Raw genomic sequence first — 16,963 nt, 5'->3', positions numbered from 1 at the left:
CTCCTGACTCAGACACCGAAAGAGACTTGGAAACAGAATTCCTTGGCAAAGGGGTACATGTAGAACCCGCTAGCTCTGGAGACACGAGTCACCCTTCATCACACACACAATCAAACATACAGAGACGTGATTTAGAACTTCCTATTGATCTTCCTCAGCGAAAGGCGACTAAATCATCAAGGTTTGATGATGCACTTGTAGCATGGACTGAAAATCTTAAAGTTAAAGCTGAAGTAACAAAAGCGAAGGCTGAACGTAAGAAGGATAAGGAAGTAACATCTCCTCTTTGTACCAGCACCGAGATATCATCTATTGAAGATTGTATGGATATATTGGACAACATGGAAGGAGTGGAAGATGATGTATATCTCAAAGCCATTGACAAGTTCAGAAACCCCGATTATAGGAGAATTTTAAGAAAATGAAAGAATCAAGGAGAATTATGTGGCTTAAGAGTTGTAATATGTTTTTTTTTCTTAGAAACTGAACTCGGTTAAGGGTTGTTGAGTTTTGTGATTTAGAACTTGAAGTTACACTGTGACACAATATTTATGTTAATGTGAGCTTGGTTTTGTGTGATTTGCTTTTTTTGATAGTAATTAGTAATGGGTTTATGTTGATATCAGTAAAATTTTCTTTTTTATTGTTATTCATTTTGCTTGTAATAACAATATGTATTTGCTTTGTGTAGGGACTGTACCAAAGGGAGTATTTGGAAGAGATTTGGTTGTTCACTGGCATATCAAAAGTTCCAGGTATGTAGCTTTACTTTTCCATTGTTTCTAGCTTAAATCTATGAATAGAACATTCATCATTCGCCACTGCACATCATCAGGACAAATGTAGGATCAATAGAAAATCCCTTGCCATTCTCTGTAATCAGTGTAGGATCAATAGAAAAATGAAAAATATCATTCTCTGTAAGAATTATACGTGTACGGTACCATGTAAACTTGCTATAGGTATACCATTTCCATTATATAAAAAGGACTAGTTCTGTTAGACTCGAAGCATCACAATTCTCTCATTAGTGTTAGCTATTTACCCGCATTTGAGAGAAAAACTTCATTAGAAGTGTGTGTGGAGATTATAGAAATGGATATAGAAGAAATAAGTAGCATTCCTCCATTGCCACTTTTATCATTAAATCACATTTCGTTGTTGTGTAGATCCCTGAAACTTTTGTTGATAGAAAATCTCATAAAAAACTGTTGCTGTGTTGCTTTGTTATTTGGATGATCCAAAACTTTGGCGCATATGTTTTGGTCTCTAATGGCAGGGGGGACATTGTCCTTATTTTCAATTGTGCGTGCGTGTCAAATATAAATCGAACTATTTAATTGCGCGTGTGTATATCTCTTCTATGCAGTGTTGGTCCAGTATTTCCATCAGCTTCTCCCTACTGTGTTTTTGTTTGTAAACAAAATATCATCAGTAATAATACTAGTAGAGACCAAAAACCATAAAAATAAAGACAGTGTAAATCATAAGAATATTAGAGAAAGTGTGTGCACCTTATTGAGGATGGGATATTTCTTATAATCATTTATCTTTTGCATCAGGAAGTAATACTCTTGTGTTTTACCAGATATTTAAATGGAATCCAGGTATACAAGTTCATCAAGTGACTCATCCTCAGACTCGGAAGATTCGTTTATGGAATTGCTTATGGTTAAGGAGTTGCATAAGCGTTATATTAAGATACCAATGATGACATCAGTGCTTAGTGGGCGAGAGTTTATTTTGGAGTTACTGAATGGACATCCAAGACGAATGTACAACTTGATGAGAATGGATCCTTCTACATTTATGTTGTTGTGTTCAACTTTAAGGACCAATGACTTCTTACAAGATGATAGATCAGTAAGTGTTGAAGAGGCGGTTGGAATATTTTTGGCTACTATTAGTCAATCAATGCGCAATAGAGTGGTTGCAGAGATGTTTCAACATTCGAATGAGACCGTATACAGACACTTTAAGAAGGTTTTAGAAGCATTATGTCGCCTTGGATGCCTCATAATTAAACCTCCCAATATGGATGAGATACCTCCAGAGATTATGACAAATCCTAAATTCTATCCATGGTTTGTGGTATGACTCTGATTCCCATATTACTTGTTAATGTATCTTATATGCATGTGTTGTTTCTTTACAGTTGATATTTATCTTGGTTTTAGCATCGTTAGCTTAGCCTTTACAGTTGATAATTCAAAACAGGATTGTGTTGGTGCTATTGATGGAACTCATATTAGTGCTTGTGTACCTGCTTCTAAACAAATTCCATTTCGAGGAAGAAAAGCTCAAATCACGCAGAACATTATGTGTGCTTGCTCGTTCGATATGTTGTTCACATTTGTATATACGGGATGGGAAGGAACTGCCAATGATGCAAGAGTACTCATGGATGCCATATCGAACGAAGAAAACAAATTCCCAATTCCCAGAGAAGGTATTGAATACATATTACTTTAATTCTTGTTAGCTTACATTTAATACTTCAGTAGATCAATCTGTCCATGCAATATTTGAATTGTTGTACCTTGAGATAGTGTTTAAGATGATAAATTTTCCAACTGTCTGTTGAATTGATGAAGTTAGCAACTGGTAATTTGAATGTAGGAAAGTATTATGTTGTTGACTCCGCTTACACAAACATGCCTGGGTTTCTGACACCTTATCGTGGAGAACGGTATCACTTGCGTGATTTTAGGGGAAGAAGTCGACAAGCAAATGGTCCTATGGAATTATTCAATCATAGGCACTCCTCTTTACGTAATGTTATTGAATGTTGTTTTGGAGTATGGAAAAGTAGGTTTCAAATATTGAAATGCATGCCAAATTATCCACTTCGCAGACAAAGACTCATTCCCGTTGCATGTTGTACTTTACACAACTTCATTCGCTTAAATTCAAGGAATGACGAACTGTTTCGTCAATTCATGGCATAAGATCTTCTAGTGGCAGATGAAGAAAGTTCAAGTACTGGTCAAGAAAGCACAGCAATTGACATTGATGTAAGCGCAGCGAATATTGAGCTGATGAATAATGTTAGAGATGACATAGCAGGGACAATGTGGATTTATCATCAACGCCGACATCACCACCAACGCCTTTAGCTTATACAAATATGTAAAATTGTTGTTATGTAAAACATTTGTGCAAGCTCATAACTACTTTTTGAATTGTTAGTTTTAACATATAACTAATTTTAAAAAATATGTTTTTGAAAACAGCCATACCAAACAGCTTTTAGAAAATGAAAACAATGAAAAAGGGTCTGTTTTAAAACAGTAGAAAACTATTTTTGAAAACTGTTTTTGAAAATGCTACCAAACAGGCTCTTAGTCTACTGAATTGGTAACCCAAAGTAAATTAATATCCCTGCAACAACAATGAAAATTTTCTGTTGTCTTCTGTGCCTGTTAGCATATTAAACGAGCATTCGGGAACTTTAGATATGGAGTGCAAGTGCAGAAGTATTTAGTTTTCATCTCATTGTACAATGGGATAAGACTCTGTAACAGTAAAGAATAAAGTAGATAAAGACTCGCAGGATATTCAAAGTGTGTCTCCCTCTCTTTGTTATACATGGTAAATTTATGCAATTAGGTGATCACTGTTTGTACTTCTAATCTGACAGCAGTTTTAAAATCATACATACAAATCAATCTTAGCTAGTACATGAAACCATTTCTTAATTAAACTTGATTAAACATTTCTTTAAATTTCCATTAAAAGAGAGTAACTACTACATATCTTTACATAATGTATAGGATTTAAGATGATGAAACAATGAGACGGTCAACTCTAGGTCTACAATTAAGCCCACACCCACATTGAGGAGAATCATAAAAATTACCAATAGGGAAATTAACTGATATAATTCCAACAGAGAATTGAAGTTCATCTCTCTTAAGCACTTCAATAATACTAACCCAATAAAAGGATAAAACCTTAACACTAATACCATTCAAGTTTGTTAACTTTCCATTAGATATAATACCAGTAAAAGTAGGTTCGTATTTGATTTCATATCCAAATATAGGGAAAGAGCATCCACCCTCGCCAAGATGTACAGCAAATTTACCACTATTCTTGTCTTTAACTCCTACTGGTAGAAGACCCACTGGGAATCCATAGTATTGAGAATATTGAGAATGTGTCTGAGACTAATTAGGAAGGTCTCAGATGTACACGTCTCTTAGAACATAAACTAGGAAAGTCTGAGACTGATATGGAATGTGTTTATACTAGGAAAGTCTAGGAAAGACTTATTCTAGGAAACCGAGACTGATATGGAATGTATTTCTATTAGGACTCTATTATGTGGTCGCACATATATATATCCTTGTAATCAGTTATGAAGAGACATGAAATAATATACACAAAATTCTTAACACATAGCCTTGAATGACTTCATATGCTGATTGTCTAATATCATCTTCCAAGTTCACCGCTGTTGACGGGATGATGACCGATCAAGTTAAGCACAAAAGAATCATGCCTAGAAGAAGAGTTTGGGAAGCAGAAGACATTGCTTTTAGTTTTCCAAGTTTTTGATCTTTGTGGAATTGTGAAGGGATTCACATATTCTACACATATGAATTGACTTTGGCAATGGTGTATCATGTAACGTAGGAATGGGACACTTTTTAATATGTTAATGCAACTATCATCAGGTCCAGCCTAGAGGAGACTTACCCAAAATGTATACTTTACTATTGGAATCAATTTTTATATTTATATAGTAGTTTTTTTGTCTGCCACGGCCACTACTGGAATTGATCAAGGAGTGATATTCACTAGATTTTTTTTTTTTTTTTTTGATAAGAAATTTTTTATTTAAGTAGTTGAAGGAAGAAGATCCTTTGCCATAAGATACAAAAATTTTCAGGGAAATTACTAGCAAGATGAACAGGCGCAGCAGATTCCCTTACTGACTTAGCCACCTTGTCTGCAACTTGATTATCGTTGCGACTTACATAATTAAAATGACAAGAAGTAAAACTACGACTTAAAATCTTAATAATTTTAAGAATGTTCCGGTTTTCCGATTGAATGAGAAGGTTTCCTTCCACAATTGACTGAATAACAAGTTTAGCATCAGATTCAACGTGTACTTTATTAATCTGCAACTCTTTTGCCCACTGGAGAGCTTCCAAGACAGTCATACATTCAGCAGCTTCAGTACTTAGTACTCCATTTTCGAAACTCCCTTTGATTCCTGAGCAGGTGCCTGCAAAATCACGGATAATTATACCCGTACCAGCTTGGTTAGTATCATAGTTGAAAGATGCATCAATGTTAAATTTAAGAAAATCCTCCGGAGGAGGTTTCCATCTAGAGACAATTTCAACATTAGCAGTAGGGGTATGCATATTATTAACAGAATAATGAGAATGCAGATGGTAATAAATTCTGTGCAAAGAGTTAGCAGGGTTGAGAGATACTTCCTGAAAGACAGAATCACATCTGTCTTCCCATAGAATCCAGGCCCCAACCATTAATTTATATAGCATTTCCTTATCTGAACTGTATGATTCATTAGAGAACCACTCTTCAACCCATTCAGAGACTGATGAAAAGTTAGCTGCTATAACTTCAATATCGATGTTTAACAGTTTCCACACAGCCTTAGAGTGACCACATTCAAACATTAAATGTTCCATTGTTTCATCCGCCAAACCACAAATGCCACACTGAGAACCAATTTCACTATTGTAGAAGGCCAGCTTAACTCTAATAGAATGAATTCCATGTATACACTTCCATGCAAACAGTTTCACTCTATGAGCTATCTTGCATTGCCATAAGGTTTTCCAGACTTTACTTGGTATAATTCTTCCATTGATTGGAGTGGAATTGTCTTTCTTGGAAAGCATGTTATAAGTACTCTTGACTGAGAATTTTCCATCCTTTGCTGGCATCCATATCATCACATCTTCTTTAGTATTGTCTAAAGGAATGTTCTGAATTTTGAGAGAAGTATCATGATCAAATAGTTGACTGAGAAGATTAACATTCCAAGAGTTGGTGTTTGGAATTATGAGTCCTTCAACTTCTAAATAAAACCTGAAAAGATCATTGACTGGTGATGGAGAAGCAGTGAGGCCTGGAATCCCTCCCATTGTTAACTTCCATATAGTAGTTTTCTTGAACTACCTTGAGTCCTTTAATTATACTATTCCAAGTGTAAGAACAATTTTTGGCCTCCAGAGTTTGATGTATGATGTCTCCATTCTTGAAATACTTGCTTTCCATGATTCGTCACCAAAGAGAATCCTGCTCATTACATAACCTCCAAGCAAGTTTAGTCAAAAGTGCAAGATTAAGAATTTCTAGGTCTTTAAAAGCTAGTCCACCATCTTCTTTGGAGTTGCATACTCTTTGCCATCCTAGAGGGTTAAATCCTCTATTATAAGTATAACCCCAGAAAAATCTTCTTTGTATAGTGGTAAGCTTGTTGATAAGATTAGAAGGTAACTTAAAAGTACCCATTTGATAGACACGTACATAATTCAGCACATGTTTAATCATAGTTGCTCTTCCAGCTTGAGTAAGAGAAGTTGATGACCATGTAGAATATATGTTCATGAAACTTTCTTCTATTGCTTTAAAAGCTTTTTGCTTTGAGTGACCTAAAATCAAAGGAGATCCAAGGTATCTTTCCTTAGATGACATTCTTTTAACACCAAAAATTTCTGTAAGAGTGTCAGCTTCAATAGGATCTGTAAACTTGCTGAAATGAACTGAGGACTTATCAATATTAATAACTTGTCCTGACTGAGAATCAAAGTCATGGATTAACTGAAGTAGATTGTTAACAGAACTGAGATTTGCTTGAGTAAATATCAAGCAATCATCTGCAAAAAGTAAATGATTAATGGCTGGAGAATGAGCAGCCACTTTAATACCTTTTATGGTGTTATTTTGTTGAGTTGTGATTAGATTCCTTGAGAGAAGTTCCATTTCCAAAATGAACAAGTAAGGTGAAATAGGATCACCTTGTCTTATCCCCCTTGTAGGATGAAATTCTTCACATGGAGATCCATTGAGCATCACAGACAAAGAAGTTGTGCTGATACATTCATAAATGAGATCACAAAAATCTTGACTAAAACCAAAATATGATCACCTTAATGAGAAAGTTCCAATCAAGCCTATCAAAGGCTTTAGACATATCCAACTTTAGAGCCATCCATCTTGTTTTTCCTTTTTTTCTTCTTCATAGAATGAATGATTTCCTGTGCAATGACAGTGTTATCACTTATGAGTCTTCCTGAAACATAAGCTGCTTGGAAGGGAGAGATGATCTTTGTCCATATATGGCTTCATTTTGTTAACTAATATCTTAGAGATTATCTTGTAAGAAGTATTACAAAGGCCAATGGGTCTATAATCTGCAGCACAACATGCTTCTTCTTCTTCTTGGGAATAAGAGAAATATAAGTCTTGTTGATCTGCTTGAGTATATGTTTAGAATGAAAGAACTTAGTAACCATGGAACAAACATCATCACCAACAATACTCCATTGAATTTTGTAAAATCCTGCTTGAAAACCCTCAGGACCTGGTGCACTCCAGTTTTCCATGCTCTTCAAAGTGGAAAAAATGTCTTGGTGAGAAGGAATACTGGTAAGAAGTAGATTATCTTCAGCTGTAATAATTGTAGGCAAAGATGAAAACAGTCTCTCATCTAACTGAGTATTGGAGGAAGTACTCATATTCCTGAAATGCTCAGTTAAGTGCTAAGCTATTTCTTCTCTAGAATGAAGCCAAATGTTGTTGTGGTCTTTGATGGAGTCAATGTTATTTCTGGATTTCTTCCTGTTGACTTTAGAATGGAAGTATTTGCTATTGAGATCCATATCCTTGATGAAATGATCCCTTGACTTTTGTTGATAGAACTCACTCTTTTCCTTGTGGCATTGATTTAGCTGCTTGTTGATATTGAAAATCTTGTTATGAGTTTCATCACTAGCTGGTTGTTCTTGCAGAGAGTTCAGTTCAGCTTGTAAGGAATCCACCTTTTGATTGATGTTTCCAAAATGTTTCCTGTTCCATAAGGATAAATCTTTTCTACAAAAATGCAGTTTCTTAACAAGTTGAAATCCAGGAGAACCAGAAATATTTACATTCCAAGCTTTTTTGATGATTTCATAACAAGAGTTATCATTCAGCCAAGTAAAGAAAAACTTGAAAGGTTTCCAACAAGTAGCGGAATTAGAATCAGAAACTAACATGACAGGACAATGATCACTACCTACTTGCGAGAGATGAAATAACTTAGCATTAGGAAAATTTAAGTTCCAATCACTATTTCCTAGATCCATGTCTATTCTAGATCTTCTTGTGCCTTTACCTATGTTGTTACTGGTCCATGTGTAATCTTTCCCTACAAAGCCAATATCTTCTAAACCACAATTTTGAACCATGCCATTAACCCATCCATCCATGGAAGAGCTGGAATTATTACTATCTCCTAGAATGTGAAAGTTTAAGTCACCTATTAATATCCAGGGAGCAGTATTAGCATTACTTATTTGATGAATGAATTCTCATTGGCTCTTTTTCTTATCACTGTTATTGTATCCATACATACAAGTTAGGAGAAATTCTGGTTTACTCATGTCAAAATTGCACAACAACATTGAAAATATTCATGGAAGAATCAATAACATCACAAGTGAAACCATTTTTCCAGAGTAAAGCAAGACCTCCAGATAAACCTTCAGGTTCTATATAAGAATGATTTGAGTATTGATACTGCATGAGAAAAGGTTTGCATTTAGCATAACTAATTTTAGTTTCACATAGGAAAATAATATCAGGGTTTTGAGTTCTTATTAGGTCACTTAGATGATTTCTAGTGTTGCTTTGCTTGAAACCCTGAACATTCCATGAGATTACCTTCATACTGTGAATCGATGGAATGGGAATGATGAAAACAAAACTTAAAAAGCTAATGACAGCAAACAGCCAAAAGAGCCTTTGGGTAATAAGAGTGTTAAACCAGAAAAAATTAAAATTAATTAAAAGTAAATAGTTGTGCAGGAAAAAACCAGTTATCTTAACAACTGATAATGCAAACAAAAACCAAAATAAATAGATGCTAAATCGAAGAAAGAGATTGTTTCTAGAAGAGAAAATTACCTGTTCCTCCAAAATTGCATTATCAGCATGCGAGTCTCTTGTTGTGTTCTTCAGAGTTTTCTTGTTGACTGTGTTGCTAACATCAGTGGTAGAAGACGTGGTGGTTTCAGATTCACCTTGATTAATGTCTGCGTCACTTGAGATTCTAATTCTCTTGCCTAACCTAGTTGTGTCATCAGGATTATCAGAACTATCCTTCAACAGAAACTCCATTTTAATTGGAACACCAACTTTTGGAGGGACAATAATAGTGGTCTTCTTAAAATTCTTCAGATTCTTCTTGGTTGCAGGTGCAGCTGAAGTACTAAGTGCAGAGATGTTCTTTCTTACACTTGAAATCTTACTAAAGAAGTATGGTTTTTCATGAGATTTGGTAAGATAGTTGGCAGCCTCCTTACAAGCCACTTTGTAGTGCTTAATGACATAACATGTAGTGCACATCCCACTCGGTTGTCTTTCATAGCAAAACTTAATCCACTTTGTAATACCAACATTAGTGATAGTCTTGATACCTCTTCTTAGTGGGTTGGTGAGATCGATGTTAACGCAAACCTTAACTGGGTCACTCCCAATTGGAACATCATCTTTTGGCTCAATTGCCACAACTTGAACCATCAATTCTCCCATCTTTGTCACCGCGTGGACATTCATATGTTCAGGTAATAGGTATTTCAACTGAATCCAAAACTGTTGAAACCCCCATTGAGCTTCTGTATAAACCATTTCAGGGATGAAATCATGGACCACCAAGAGTTTTTTGTTGATGCTCTAAGGACGTTCATTAATAACTCTGTTGAGAAAATCCCATTTGATAAACTTGAAGATAAAGAGATTAGGTTCTATCTCAACAATTCTTAGCTATTCAGAAGTGATGAAAGGCCAAGTGAAACGAATAAAATTCTCAACCATTTCATAGGTCATTATGCCTTCAATAATAACTTTACCGATTACACAAGCTTCCCACTTTTCTTGTTCTTCTTTCTCTTTTTCAGGAGTCTCAGAAGTTTCAGCAGCATAGGTGATAGCTTCAGAGGTATCACCAAGATCAAGGGTGGATTTTTTGAACTTGTTAACTAAGCTACCATTCTAAGTATCACCATCTCCTTCCATGACGAAACTCAATAAGTTTTTAGGTATGCTAAAATTGTTGTGTTCTGAATAGAGATGAGAGAAGCCAAAAGAATTAGGGTTTTTAATGTAAAGAGTAGGCTGAAGAAAGTGGTTACCTAAAATATGACTAATTCTGTGATATTATCCGATACGGAATTAAAGTGGTATTGGTAGGTGTAGCTGGCAAACAACCATCCTAAAATTACAAATAGGATGAAATTTCGGAGGAGACTAATTCTTCGGTTTTTGAATTTTGAAAAGAGTGATAGAGGGAAAACTTTAATGACCGATCCACTGAGTCAACATCAGAATCAACCCACCCTCTACCTTTGTAAGCAACACAGATCTTCAAACGATTATTAGCAAACTCTGCAAACGCATAGAACACAACTATAGAAGAGGCAAACGTCATTAGAGCAAATGCATACTGAAAACACATCCTGGAGGAAAAAAAGTAGAGATTAGTTACTCATGAAGTAAAATTAAACAACAAGAAAGATATGCAAATAATAAAATTAAAAAAAAAGAAACAGATTAGGAATTGAAAAACATGAACTTATAGTATGAACGTAATCAGGAAATGGTATTAAAGATTTAGGAAATCAAATGATGAAAGAAGCTGAACTAAAGAGAAGAAATGCTATTGAAAAATTAACTGAGTCTAAAAACCATTGGAACCGATTCACAGAGAGCAGAGAGGTAGGACTGCACTCACAAGATTTGCTGATTCGTAATCATAGAAACGTTTGGATACCAGAAGCAAAAATCATTTCCAAAAATTAGAAACACAAAATTCGCTTCACGGAAGGTTAATATATTTTTTTTCTTCTGGAAGCCATTTCGAATTTTGTTCTCAATCTAAATTCTGACATTTTTGCTTCTCCACTAAAAATGTTAGTACCTGAACACCAGTTGAAGATCAGAGCATTTATACTGTCTATGGTAGTATCAAATGGTTTATAATGTCATATCATTCCTTTCAATCGGCATAGTCCACCAAAATGCAAAGAGTATGTCGTGAACATATAAGATATACGAGGCGGAGAAGATGTTGATGAACTCTACACTCAATAGTGTAGCAAATAATTCTTTCTCACTCCTAACGATTGATATAACCAATTTTTTAAACAGTTAAAAGAAATTCTAAATTTAACTCCCTGACTAACCGTAGCCTTGGCCCGAGATGATTTGCACCCTACAACATTAATAACTACTTAAGTTTAAAAACAAAAATTAATGACTAATAAACCCAAAATTTAACAATGAGTAACGGCTTCAGCCATCCCACTCAAACTAATCGGTAAGGGCCACCATCTGGGTCATGATAGTACCCCTTTCTTCAGATCATCTTTGTCCTCAAAGATGAAATTCAGGGAAGTGGGCTTCTACTTTTGCGACATCTTCCCAAGAAGCATCTGCGGATGTAGTATGAGATCATTGTATAAGAACTTGAGGAACTGAGTGACCACGTTAAGTTATCTGTCGAAAATCCAAAGAAGCAACTGGAAGCAATATTATTTCCCCTTCATCATTAACCAAAGGAAGTGTAAGAATTGTTATAGCAGTAACACCTATCTTCTTCTTCAGTTGGGATGCGTGGAAGACAAGATGGATCGTTGACTGAGCAGGTATATCCAATTTGTAAGCAACCTACCCTATCTTACCCACGAAAAGAAAAGGCCCATAGTAAGGAGATGAAAGTTTGAAAGTTCTCCAACTGCTATAGATGATTGGCGATACATCTATAGCTTTAAGTAGACCTGATCACCCACCTCAAATGTCATGTCAGTTCTCTTTCTGTCTGCAAAAAATTTAATTCTCTCTTGAGATTTGCAGAGAAACTCCTTCAAAATATCTGTCATAGCTTCTCTATTCTTTAGATACTCTTCAACAACAACTACAAATGTGGTGACTTCAAGGGGAAAAGATAAATGTGGAGGTGATTACCTATACAGAGCTTTGAATGGGTCATTTGCAAACTTGTTTGAAAGTGTTATACCATCACTCATAAAGTGGAATCCAACTAGTCCAGTTGCTTGGTTTATGGCCTGTCATGCATCTCAAGTAGCCATCCAGACATGCAATTACCCTTTCAGTTTGTCCATCTGTTTGGGGATATTAGGCAGTTCTGAGGTATAACTTGGTTCATAAAGTCTTGAATAGTTCTTGACAAATGGTGCTGGAGAAAACCTTGTCCTTGTCAGAGACAATTGAAGCTAGTAACGCATGCAGCTTGAACATTTTGCTGAGGAACTCCTATTTCCACGGTGATTACAGTAAAAGGGTGTGAGTGCTATAAAATGTGCATACTTGGGTGAATCTATACAGCACGATTAAGATAACATCTTTTGTTGGATTTAGGTAGGCCTTTAATGAAGTCCATAGGGATATATTTTTATACTTGATAAGGAATAGGGAGCGGTTGGAGAAAACGTATTTAATGTGTGTGGTCCACTTTGTTCCTATGATAATTATCACAATGAGTAACAAAGAATAAAATGTCATGTTTGAGCCCTTTTCAATAAAAATAATGTTTGACTCTCATGCAACTTGCATATATGCATGAATCCCCACTAATTGCAGGAGAATGAATAGATCCATAATACTATGTCTTAAGTTGTTAGAAGTACCTACATAAATCCTTATATTGTGTCTCAAAATACCTTCATTCTAAGTGTAATGAGGGACAAAAGTAGCATTGACTAGTAATTGAGGTATGATTTAAGTTTTCCATGTATCTTGGTCATAACTCTAGATTACATCTTGATCCCAATTCGGAGTGGAGACAGGTATAGCATTAGAACTTGAAGAAGCATCATGAACACAAATTCTGGAAAGAGCATCAACATCTTTGTTCTATAGGCCCTCCTTATGCTGTATTGTGTAAGTAAAACCCAAGAGTTTTGTTAGATCATTGCTCGGTCGAACTCACAAGTGTTGTTATATCAAGCTTGTTTTAAAATTTAGTTGATCAAAACTATATCTTGGTTTCTAGTCTACAATTAGTTAAGTCTCGTATTAGGATAGAAGTATAGTTGAGAATCGGACATCACTGCGTTTACCGTTTGAAGTTGAATATCAACATAAGCTTTTCAAGAACTTCTTCAACAAACGGTAAGTGAAGAGTGAACCACCTATTTCTCAAGTTATATTCATCCTTCTATCTATGATACGATGTCGCATGACTAATTAGACTAGTACAAGCATATCAAGAATTTCGAGTCAAGTTTATCTTAGTAATTAGTTCTAGAAATATATATGACTAAGCTTACTAAACATTTGTTCATACTTGATGAATTTCGGTTAAGAACAATTTATTGCTCATAATCTAAATCGTGATCCAAGATTATCATTCAAAAATAGCCTGGAACAGTGATGTGTGCCATTGATGTTATTTGGGAATGTTTCGAATTGATTTAGAGAGAAATATAGAACTATTGTAAATATGGAAACATGACAATATGCATATCAGTTTCACAAACTGGGAAAACTTTTATAAGTCCGGAGCCGTAGTACATGTACCCAGTACACATACCGGCATATCTATATGTCGATAGTGACTTAGAGATACGCATACCCGGTATCCATACCACAAAAAGTCTGTGAACTCGTGAACCTGGATTGGTACGCATACCTAGTATGCATACTGAAAAAGAACTGTTGGTTTTGAAACCGGTGTGGTATCCATACCCGGTACCAAACCGGAAAGTTCTGTAAGATCTGGAACTTATTTTTGTCTTAAGGGTACACATACCCGGTATATGTACCATGACAAAATAGTCACGAACAAGGTAGAGTACACGTACTTTCCTTGTCGAATATTTTCAGATGCACATAAAATTATTTCTATGAGATAATTAGCATTTGAATATATCTCTAAAAAAACTATATATACATGATTGATCACATCATAACCTATGATTGTGACTCAGGGTTAAAAGTCTTAAGTGTTTATGACAATTTATTAAGCTTATGGTTCAATCGACTAGTTTCCATGAACAATGTCTTTGTACACGGTTCGGTTAAGGTTCATCCTAACCAGATGTATATCTTGATATGTTAATCCCATTTCAAAGATTCATCTAATGGTGGATATTTTTTGCTTGGTTCCAAAGCTATCTTAGCTTAAACCTAAAGCAACATATACTTTGAAAGTCTATTTAAGGGGAACCTCAAGCTACTCGGATCTTTGAATCCCAGACATTACCTTTGTGAGTCCTAGTTGTAAACTAGATTCTTCCTCTTCCTAAAACCCTTCTAGGGTTTAGTGACTAAAAAAAACTTCACCTGGGAATTCGTGAAGCCAGGTCCAACTATCTTTTATCTTAATAGTTCGTGTATGGTGATCTTGTTTGATTTTTGAGCTGCTCACTCGAACAAGATAGATAGAAATCACAAAGTTCTCATCGTCTCAGACTTTGTGATTCCACAGGTTTAATACTTGTAAGGTGAATAATAATCTAGGATGCTCTTCGGGAATCATAAGTCCGGATTTTGAGGTTAGCTAGACTTTGTTTATTGCTATCGATTTCCAGTCTCACCTTGATCTACGATCAAAAATGAAATCACACATATAGGCTTATATGTGGGAGGAAGATTGGTTTAAAGTGTCCAATTGAGTTGAAGCAACTCTTAGGCTGTAAAGGACGTCATCTAAAGGAATCAATTGCGCGGAATCCTGCTGGAATTCAAGAGATGTAAGGAGCATGACTGTAACTGAATTGTTGTGAGGGTTTAATTCGGTCTCAACTACATTCCAGTCCGAAGTTAATTGATAGTAGGCCAGTGTCTGCAGCGATTTAATACAGTTTGGTATTGAATCTGGACTAGGTCCCGGGATTTTTCTGCATTTGCGGTTTCCTCGCGAATAAAATTTCTGGTGTCTGTGTTATTTCTTTTCTGTATTATATTGTTTATCTTTATAATTGAACACAAGTTGTACGTAAATCAATCAAAGTAGGTACATCCATCCTTGTTTGTTGGATACAACTTGATTGATTCTTGGATATTGATCTTTGGAATCGTCCAAGAACTCTCACACGTAAATCACGTTCACGGGATTGTCTCTGAAAACTTTGTAATTGTGAGAGAAAGATATATAACTCTAAATATTATTCCTTGATTAAGATTTATTAAGTTGAACTCTCAGGAATTGTATTTAAGTTTGTCCATACAAGTTTCCAAAGAAAAAGTTGGTGGTGTATTTTGATACCCTCGCGTTTTCAAGTTTCACCAACCACCTTTTTTGGAGAACAGTTGTGATCTTGTGATCCATGAAGTGTTTGATGTTTTGCTGGCCAGTGTTGATAATAAAATGATGGCCTCCTAAGTGATGCTTCCACCTTGTGATAACCATCACTACAACTAGGAAAAAAATTTCATAAGTTGAAAGTCCAAGAGCATTTGGACCTAATAGTTTTCCGAAAAAGGAAATTACTCTTCCTTCCTATGTAAGGAAAACTACAACACCTCTACGATATGAATCAGTTTCCACAACAAAATTCTTAGAGAAATCAGGAAGAACTGGCACAAGTGTGGATCACATGGCTTGTTTTAACTGAAGAACATTTGTCATTTCCAAAGGGGACCATTGAAATGAATTTTTCTTTAAAAGGTCAGTTAATGGCTCGTTGATGTTGTCATACCCTTTAACAAATTTTCTATAGTACCATGTAAGTCCCAAAAATCCTCTTTTTATATTGGTTGGAGTGGGCCAATTCTGCATGTTGTCAATCTTGTTAAGGTCAGCTGCCATCTCATCAGCTGTAATAATACGTCCTAAATACTCTAAAGAAGATTGAGTAAAAAAATATTTTGAGTATTTAGCGAACAATTGGTGTTTTCTGAGTAAGTGCAGAACTAATGATAAATGGTGAACATGATCATCAAGTTAATGGCTATAGACAAGAATGTCATCAAAGAAAACTAACACAAATATTTTAAGATAAGTGTCAAAAACATGAGTGCTTGAAAAGTGGCAGGTGCATTAGTTAAGCCAAATCGCATAACCTTAATTCATAGTGACGATAGTGTGTCCTAATGCATTCTTATGAATATCTGATTCATATAATCTGATTTGGTGATAACCAAATCTTAAATATATCTTAGTGAACCATTTAGAACTACGAAACTCATTTAATAATTCATCAATTACAGGGATGGGGTACTTGTATATCTTTGACTGTAAGATCGTTGAGCTTCCTGTAATCCACACAAGTATTGTGCTTTTTCTTTACTAGGAGAATTGGAGATGCAAAATGATTGTGGTTCTCTTGAATGAGTCCATCTCGAAGAATTTGCTCCACTAAGGCCTCCACCACTGATTTTGTGAATATAGTAGGGACACTTGTATGGTTTCAATGTTATTAAAGGGCATCTGTATTTAATGGAATTTGTGATCAAGTACTCTTTGTGGTGGTAATTGTGTGGGATTTGAAAAACATCATTGAAGTCATGAGTACTGCATGTTTAAGTGGTGGTATGTCTGTCGGACTTGGGATAGCAGAAATTGCAAAGAATTGACCCAGCAAAGTACATGAATATTCTTTTTGACAAAAAATTTGACAGCTACACCACTCAACATCATAGTGGATGGCTTTTAGAAAATACCCTGAAGTGTAATCTGAGTTCCCTAGTGATTGTATGAGATATATAGCGTTGCTAAAGTAAACACAACATTACCTAATTAACTGAGCCAATC

The 16,963-nt window shown here is 35.4% G+C and overlaps 1 protein-coding gene across 1 annotated transcript; it reads left to right on the top strand.

Annotated features, from left to right (window-relative positions):
* The first annotated feature begins 1,961 nt into the window (after window positions 1-1,961).
* LOC113318065 lies at window positions 1,962-3,088 on the top strand. The gene is made up of 3 exons (XM_026566192.1): window positions 1,962-2,091; window positions 2,218-2,449; window positions 2,620-3,088. The coding sequence occupies exons 1-3, from the start codon at window positions 2,035-2,037 to the stop codon at window positions 2,946-2,948; spliced, it is 618 nt and encodes a 205-aa protein (XP_026421977.1). The 5' UTR covers window positions 1,962-2,034; the 3' UTR covers window positions 2,949-3,088.
* The last annotated feature ends 13,875 nt before the right edge of the window (window positions 3,089-16,963 follow it).

This window comes from Papaver somniferum, chromosome 10, assembly GCF_003573695.1.
Source record: "Papaver somniferum cultivar HN1 chromosome 10, ASM357369v1, whole genome shotgun sequence".
NCBI classification, from domain to species: Eukaryota; Viridiplantae; Streptophyta; class Magnoliopsida; order Ranunculales; family Papaveraceae; genus Papaver; species Papaver somniferum.
The sequence above is the reverse complement of the archived record's forward strand: the minus strand, read 5'-3'. Positions and strand labels throughout refer to the sequence as shown.

Bases quoted from the DNA above. Each gene is read 5' to 3' on its own strand.
- LOC113318065 (XM_026566192.1), top strand. From the start codon at position 2,035: ATGGATGAGATACCTCCAGAGATTATGACAAATCCTAAATTCTATCCA. The intron at 2,092-2,217 runs GTATGACTCTGA...AATTCAAAACAG, and splicing joins AATTCTATCCATGGTTTGTG to GATTGTGTTGGTGCTATTGA. The intron at 2,450-2,619 runs GTATTGAATACA...ATTTGAATGTAG, and splicing joins ATTCCCAATTCCCAGAGAAG to GAAAGTATTATGTTGTTGAC.